The sequence below is a fragment of the Aotus nancymaae genome, unplaced genomic scaffold (genome assembly GCF_030222135.1).
Source record: "Aotus nancymaae isolate 86718 unplaced genomic scaffold, 86718_ANA_hifiasm-v0.15.2.pri h1tg000250l, whole genome shotgun sequence".
NCBI lineage: Eukaryota > Metazoa > Chordata > Mammalia > Primates > Aotidae > Aotus > Aotus nancymaae.
In genome coordinates, this window is record NW_026988665.1 from 1,798,940 (window position 1) to 1,806,865 (window position 7,926).

General features: G+C 68.0%; 1 protein-coding gene across 1 annotated transcript; it reads left to right on the forward strand.

Moving 5' to 3' along the window:
* Positions 1 to 4,012: 4,012 nt before the first annotated feature.
* VWA1 (von Willebrand factor A domain containing 1) lies at positions 4,013 to 7,926 on the forward strand. The gene is made up of 3 exons (XM_021667471.2): positions 4,013 to 4,085; positions 5,159 to 5,716; positions 7,220 to 7,926. The coding sequence occupies exons 1-3, from the start codon at positions 4,013 to 4,015 to the stop codon at positions 7,924 to 7,926; spliced, it is 1,338 nt and encodes a 445-aa protein (XP_021523146.2).

Consider the following 7,926-nt stretch of genomic DNA (forward strand, 5'->3'; position numbering starts at 1 on the left):
CTGGCCTGGGGGCCTGAGCTCCTTGGGTGGAGGAGCCAGCTGCAGGGTGGCTGTGGGGACCTCGGCCTGGCGTTCCTTCCCAGTGACTGGGACCCCTGCCCTGCCCAAGAGGGAGCCCGGCGTGTTCATGTGTGTACATTTATGCGTGTGTGTGTGTGCATGTTTATGCGTGTGCGTACGTGTACACGTCTGTGCGTGCACGTGCCCGTGGCTGTGCGTGTCCCATCTGCGTCCCCATCGTGCCTCACGCTGAGGCAGGGAGGCGGTGAGCTTCCCACCTTGCCCTGTCATTTCCTGATTCGCAAAACGTTTCCTGGGAGCACGTCCACAGACTGAGGCCCCTCAGATGTGGCGCTCTCTGTCCCTCCAGCCTCTGCTGGCCTGCCCCCGCCCCCAGGTCTGTAAGCTGGGCAGGCTTCAGGGCAGGAACTCTCCAGGGTGGGTAGGCCATTCTGAGGGCTAAGGCCCCTTCTCCCAGCCCCACCCTAGCCGCCTCTGGGGAGTCCCCCATGGTGTGTGGCCAGAGGTCAGTCCCTCCCTGCTGCCTCCTCCCCAGCTCTGTCCAGGCCCCTGGGAGTTTCGGGTCTGCCCAGGCTGCGGCCTGAGCCTGTCTGGACCTGTCTGGGGAGGGGGCAGCGTGCGGTCCTCCTCTCCCTTTCAGGGAGGGGTGTCCCAGCAGAGAGGCAAAGTGAGAGGACCCACAGCAGGAAGGGGCTCTGCCGTTGGGACAGGCGGCCACACAGGCTGGAAACCCTGGGCCATTTGGGCCCTGCTGTTCCTTCTCTCTGCCTGAAAGGCTCTTTCTCGAGTACCCCTTGTGTGCATGTCCCCAGTGACCCCCTGTTCTCACAGGAAAACAAGTAGACCGCATCTTTCTGCATGGGCACGGCCCACGCCTCCTAGCCTGGCAGTGCTGGCCCGGCGCCTGCGTGTCCACAGCGTCGAGGCTGAGATGCGGCTGTGCCTAGCACACAGATGACGGATGAATGGACAGACGCAGACTGGGGAGGCTCCCGCCCCCTGCCCAGGCTGCTATCCACCAGGTGTCTGCCACCCCAGCTGCCGCTGGCACGGGGGACTGACTAGGGGTCAGCTCTGGGGCCAGAGGGGCAGGCCTGGGCTCCTGGAAAGTGAAAAGTGAACCCCTGAGGCCCCCAGGACCTGCCCTCAGGCCCTGGCATGTCCTTGACCCCACTGAGCAGTTGGGTCTAGGAGCTGGGTAGGCCCTGCTCTCTTGGGGACCCCTGCTCTGCCCCACTTACTGTTCGGGGGCTCAGGCACACCCCAGAGCCGTGCCTCAGGCCCGCACCGATGCCTCTCACAGCCCCTTCCCGTCTCTGTTCCCGGGTGTGCATGAACACGTTTGTGAGACACACGAAAAACAGCAAGAAAAGGCCCTGGCTGTGGGACCGGGCGTTCTGCCCTCGGCGTGGGTCAGGGGTGGGGTCAGAGGCCCCAGGAGCTGCCCTTTTCCCTGGGGTCAAACATGACCACAGCCAGCTGGGGACAAAAGGCCCTTCTTCTTCTGCAGAAGCTGGATTGTGCGGAGGAGGGAGCATTCCCAAAGGCGGGTGGGGGCAGGGGCGGTGCCCGGGTGAGAGCAGCGTCCCAGATTCCCGGAACCCCCTCCACCTGCCTGCAGACAGACCGGCAGGCCCGGCTGGCTCCAGGAAGTGAGCAGAGGGACTCCCACAGCCCAGGCCAAGGCCATGGGGGGCAGGGGGGCAGGGTGGCCACAGACACCAGGCTGCTCTCCACCCGTGGGGCCCCAGGCCGCCAGGATCAGACCGGGGCTGTGCCTGCAGGGGGCAGAGGGCTCGGGGCCAGGACCCACTGTGATCTGGCCTGACCGGCCCTTGCCTCTGCGTGTCTTTCCCCGGGCCCTTCTCCCTGGAGAGTGGAGGCTTCCGGCTGTTATATTTGTGCTTCCTCCACTGTCTGCCTCAAGTCCGGCTGGGGCCCTGACACTGCACCTCTGGCTGACCCCACGCTCCCTGGGACCCTCTGTCTGTCCACGTCTCTCCTCTGGGGTGGAGTCAGCGGGCGGGGAGGGGGACGTGGGAATGAGTGCTGAAGGCCGAGTGACATGGCAGAGCGAGCACGGGGCAGAGCTGATGGGGAGGGTCTCCCAGTGAGAGGGACTCCAGGCAGGGCTGGGAGCAGGGCAGGTGGCTGAGCCTGGCCCGGGCTGGGTGGAGGCCAGGCCTCCTGCGCCTTCTCCCGCTGATGGTGAGCTGGAGGGGGGAGTGCGGCAGCTTCCTTGAGGGCCTGAGTCACAGCCAAGAAGACCCGCTCACTTTTTCCAGAAGTGAGGAAAACTTCCCCCTCAGCCCAGCAGGGCAGGCCGAGCTGTGACTGCTGGGCAGGGGTGGGGGACAGTGGGCCCCTGGCTGTGAGCAGAGCAGCCATGTACCCAGGGTGGGGGACGGCGGTGGCCAGCTCCCTGCCTGACTACCTGGGTGTGCCTCCGCTGGGCCTGCAGCTGGCTCCCGGTCAGACCCCAGGTCCTCCAGCTGCTGCCGCCGTGAGCGTCATCTCCAGGGCAGCCCCGTGGACTGGGGGCTGGGGGCCTGGCGAGGCCCCTCGGAGTGGCACAGTTCGCACTGTGGGAACCCAAAGTCCCCCCTCTGGGCCCAGGCGGAAGCACCAGGCAGTTTCTGGTCCCTGCCAAGGCCTGAGGTCTGTGGAGCCCAGCCAGCACCTCTACTGCCAAGATCCCCGGCAGGGGGGCGGGGGGCGCCGGCGGGGACACAGCTCTACCGCCAGCTCCTCAGACTCAGCTCCGCAGCCTGCTGCTTCCTTTTTTAGGCAAAGTACAGCTCTGGCCGGCCGCACGCCCAGGGGTGTCTCACCTGCCTGAAAGGGAGGAAGGAGGGCCCCGGAGCCCCATCCGCTCTCCTGCGGCATCCTCCAGGAGAGGGTGGGGAGGGAGGGGTCATCCTGGCAGACACCCCCATGTCCCCGCCCCCAGCTCTGAGCTGAGGAGGCCCCAGGAGAGGGCCATGGCTACTCTAAGGGAAGGAAGGCTTTGCTTCTTGGGAGGGTAAGGGTGGGGTTCTCCTAGGCCTCAGCTCCTGTGCAAGGGACACCGCCAGCCCAGTCCCACCTGAGCCGGGCAAATCTGCCCTGGGGGCCGCTGTCCCTCGGGTCGCCCCTGCAGCCAGCCACCTCTAGTCTGGGCCTCGCCAAGACCCCGAAAGCCAAGAGCTCCTGGCTCACCAGTGGGCCCCTGCAGTCCTGCTGGGGTGTGTCCTGGGTCCGGGGTCTGGGCCCCTTGTTGGGTAGGGCATATGGGTCCCAGGCCCAGCGTGGTCACACTGGACAGGGCCTGAACCAACCGTCTCCACTCCCATGCTTCTTCCTCCGAGAAGCCCAGGTGGGGTGGGAGCCTCGAGTCTCTCAAATTCCTGTCTTCTGTCCCCTTCCAAGTCACTGTGTCCTTCTAAGTTCCACCCCAAGGCCCTTCCAATCCCTGCTGGTCAGTCCCTGAGACACCTACCCTCCCCAACCCTGTGGCCAAGGTGAAGCCAGGGCCTGGGCCTTGTAGCGGGAACGTGTTTTTTTGGTGCCACTGTCAGCCCCTGGGGTTCTCTTGGGTCTGACTGCAGGGATCCCAGCACCCAGAGTCACGGCAGTGGCGGGCATGGGGAGGGCCTAGCTTGGGACCTCCCTGCTCGGCTCCCCTGGCTGGGGGTCGGAGGGTGGTGGAGAGGGCGGGGCCCACAGCCTTGGCCAGGAAGAGGGAGACTGGAGGGTCTGCGCGTGCCCACGCTGCGTGCCTCGGTCGAATCTCGACTGGTGCTGCGTGTTCCTGCGTGTCCCTGCGTGTCGGGATCCGCTCGCGCGCGCTCCTCCGGAGTCTGCGCACGTGGCCCTCCGCTCGCGCAGGAGGGCGTGGGCGTGGCAGCTCGGGGCGGGGCCTCCCGGGGGCGGGGCCGGCCTGGTCCGCGCCGCGACGCGCCCTGCAGCCCCGAGCGAGCAGGCTGCGGAGCGCGCCCCGTCCTCGCGCGCGATGCTCCCCTGGACGGCGCTCGGCCTGGCCCTGGGCTTGCGGCTGGCGCTGGCGCGGAGCGGCGCGGAGCGCGGTGAGTGCGGAGGGCGGGCGGCCGGGCCGGGGCTGGGGCTCCTGGTGCCCGCTCTGCGCCGCTGCCCGCGCAGGGCCGTCGCTGTCCCCGCTCCGGGCGGGCGGGCAGGCGGGGAGGCTGCGGGAGCCGGGCCGGGGCGCGGGCGGAGCGTCCTGCTCACCTGCGGCGGGCGGCCCAGGTGCTCCGGGCGACACCGCCCGTGAGCGCTGGGGCGGAGGGGCCGGCCTGGCCCGCGTATCTGCGGGATCGAGGGCCTGGACGGGAAGAGGGAGATGATGTCCGTCCAGGGGGGCTCCCCTGCCTCAGTTTCCCTACCCTTGAGAGGACCGTTAGTGAAGGGATGGTAGGGAGGTTGGAATCGCCCCATGCACTGGGGAAAACCGCAAAGTCCAGACTAGAATCGAGGCACGCTGGTGCCCTGGCTCCGTGGGGAGGGGGTTGGGGGGCATCAGCCCCCACCCCGGGGGTGCCGGGAAAAAGGGGGAAGCCTGCGAGGTGTTGGTCACGCTTTCGGGCTGCTGGTGGGTGTATCTTGCTGTCTGAGTCCAGATGGGCTGGAGGATGCAGGCCAGGGGAGGGGCACCATTTGTTAGGTGGGGTCTGAGCTCCAGCCTGGGCATCCCAGAGTGCTCACTGCTCAGCCTCCAGTACCCTCCCCTGCTGCCCAGCACGCTTCGCCTGGACGCTGGGCAGTGGCTGAACTCCAGCCTCAGGTCGCTGCTCTGAAAGCCATGACCAGAGGGAGCAGCCCCGCCGCCCAGGCCCGTCCTGAGTCCACTACCTGCTTGCAGGGTGTGAGGAATGGGAAGGTGTGGGGCTTGGAGCGGGGAGTCACTCTCTCACAGATCAGACACGAGCCCAGAGAGAGCCCTAGGCCCCATGGCCAGTGTGTAGAGTGAAACCCCCAAAAGCACAGGCCTCTTGCTTGGCTCAGAGTTCCTCTTTCCCCCAACCTGGGACTGTGGGTGAGGGCAAGCACTCACTTAAGGACAGCTGAGGCCCTGGGGGACCCCACCTTGGTGTGGGTCTGTCTGGGGGGCCCACACCTGAGGCTGGGCACTCCTTTCCCCCAGGTCCCCCAGCATCAGCCCCCGGAGGAGACCTGATGTTCCTGCTGGACAGCTCTGCCAGCGTGTCTCACTACGAGTTCTCCCGGGTTCGGGAGTTTGTGGGGCAGCTGGTGGCTCCTCTGCCCCTGGACACCGGGGCCCTGCGTGCCAGCCTGGTGCATGTGGGCAGCCGGCCGTACACCGAGTTCTCCTTCGGCCAGCACAGCTCAGGCAAGGCTGCCCAGGGTGCGGTGCTCGCCTCGGCCCAGCGCATGGGCGACACCCACACTGGCCTGGCGCTGGCGTATGCCAAGGAACAGCTGTTTGCTGAAGCAGCAGGTGCCCGGCCAGGGGTGTCCAAGGTGCTGGTGTGGGTGACAGATGGCGGCTCCAGCGACCCTGTGGGGCCCCCCATGCAGGAGCTCAAGGACCTGGGCGTCACCGTGTTCATAGTCAGCACCGGCCGAGGCAACTTCCTGGAGCTGTCGGCCGCTGCCTCGGCCCCTGCCGAGAAGCATCTGCACTTTGTGGACGTGGACGACCTGCACATCATCCTCCAAGAGCTGAGGGGCTCCATTCTCGGTAAGCGGGAGGAGGCAGGGTCCAGGGAGCCCTGGCTGGGAGCCGCAGGAGGAGAGGCCGGGTTGAGACTTGGGGAAAATCTCTGGTGTGCAGAGCAGCGGCCAGGGCCTCGGGGCTGTGGTGCCTCTGGGGTGCAGGGCTGAGCGAGCGGCTTCTCTGTGCACGCTCCCCACTGGGTGACCCACGCGCCCTGCTGAGATGCGGTCAGGCTGGAGTCGCCACCTGGAGGTGTAGCTCCCTGCTGACCGGTCCAGCCCAGACCTGGAGGCCCCATGGAGAAGCTTCCCAGGCTGGGAACTCTGCAAATGGGGAACACGTGCCCCTGTGCATGTCCACCGCATCTGGAGCGGGGAGCGCCAGGAAGGTTAGACACTGCCCCCCAGAGCACAGGGCAGCTCTCCCAGGTGGGGACAGCCACTGAGGGCTTTGAGCTGCTTTGGACTGCAGGCCCACCGTGAGGGTTTCCTGGGAAGCCCAGGGAAGGCCTGAGGCAGGAGCTGAGCAGCTCCACTGGCTTCTTTCTGGACCTCCCTGCCCCAGCCGGGCCCTGAAGGAGGCGGGCTGGAGAGGAGGAACCTGGTCACTGGCTCAGCCGGCTGCAGCCACTGACATGCCACTAACCGCCGTTCTCACCAAGTCTCCGCCTGTGGGTTAATCATCCACCCAGAGCCGGAAGGGGTTGGATTGTGGGTTGGAGAGAGGTGGAGGGCCCTCCCCAGGGTTTCCCCAGGGACGTCTGACCCCTAGTGGCCCCCTGGGTCACCCAGTGCAGCTGGGCCTGGCGCGGACCAGGACGAAAGGGTGCCTTCGGCAGCGGGGCAGGAAAAACCAGAGGCTACAGTGCAGAGGGGCCAGGCAGCAGGGTGGGGGCTCCTGGAAAAGGGGCCTGGTCTGAGGGTGGGGGACGGGAGGAAAGTGGGCCAGGCACCCAGCGCTACAGAAGGATCCTGATGACTGTAACCCGGAGCAGACATGTATGAGCCTTGCCACAGCAGGGTCACTCAGGGGTCACGCGGGGCTTGGCATCCCAGGCCCAGGAGTCTCCCTCTGGAGTACCCCACCCCACACTCTCCTGGGGACCCGGGGCGGACAGCGCCCCCAGAACCTCAGGGCCTGCAGCTCGGGGAGCCGGGCTGAGCTCTCACCCAGGGCCTGGCCACTTGGGCTGGGGCTGGTCCTCTGCTCTCAGGCACCACCGTTGACCCTGCGATCTGAGAGGACCTTTGTCCTGGTCACTGATCCGGCCACTGCATCTCTCCACAAAGGACTGGGTTTGGGGTTGAGGGAAGCAGGGGCGCTTCTGACCGGGTCTGAGGGGGCTACACCCCTTCCTCCGTCTTCCCCCAGCCAAGGCACATTCTGAGAATCTGCAGCATTGGCCGAGGGGCCCCACCTTTCCTCGCGGGGCCTCCAATCTCCAGAACTTCCCCATCAGCCAGGGCCGCCCTCCAGGTGCGGAGGAGGAACTGACCCCTGTCCCCTGACCCCCGGCACCACCCACAGACGCGATGCGGCCGCAGCAGCTCCATGCCACGGAGATCACGTCCAGCGGCTTCCGCCTGGCCTGGCCACCCCTGCTGACCGCAGACGCTGGCTACTACGTGCTGGAGCTGGTGCCCAGTGCCCAGCCGGGGGCCGCGAGACGCCAGCAGCTGCCAGGGAACGCCACGGACTGGACCTGGGCCGGCCTCGACCCGGACACGGACTACGACGCGGCGCTGGTGCCCGAGTCCAACGTGCGCCTCCTGAGGCCCCAGCACCTGCGGGTGCGCACGCGGCCACGTGAGGCGGGGCCGAGGGTCGGGGGCCCGGAGTCGGGGGCAGGCCCGGCCCCCACCCAGCCCGCGGCCCTCCCCGCCCCGGAGGAGGCCGGCCCGGAGCGCATCGTCATCTCCCACGCGCGGCCGCGCAGCCTCCGCGTGAGCTGGGCCCCCGCGCTGGGCGCGGCCGCCGCGCTCGGCTACCACGTGCAGTTCGGGCCGCTGGAGGGCGGCGCGGCGCAGCGCGTGGAGGTGCCCGCGGGCCGCAACTGCACCACGCTGCAGGGCCTGGCGCCGGGCACCGCCTACCTGGTGACCGTGACCGCCGCCTTCCGCTCGGGCCGCGAGCGCGCGCTGTCGGCCAAGGCCTGCACGCCCGACGGCCCGCGCCCGCGCCCGCGCCCCGTGCCCCGCTCCCCCACGCTGGGGGCCGCGAGCCGTGAGCCGTGA

What these genes read in the sequence shown, in the direction of transcription:
- VWA1 (XM_021667471.2), top strand. Translation starts at nt 4,013, where the DNA reads ATGCTCCCCTGGACGGCGCTCGGCCTGGCCCTGGGCTTGCGGCTGGCG. An exon ending in GCGGAGCGGCGCGGAGCGCG is followed by an intron (nt 4,086 to 5,158) that starts GTGAGTGCGGAG and finishes CCTTTCCCCCAG; the next exon opens with GTCCCCCAGCATCAGCCCCC. An exon ending in GCTGAGGGGCTCCATTCTCG is followed by an intron (nt 5,717 to 7,219) that starts GTAAGCGGGAGG and finishes CACCACCCACAG; the next exon opens with ACGCGATGCGGCCGCAGCAG.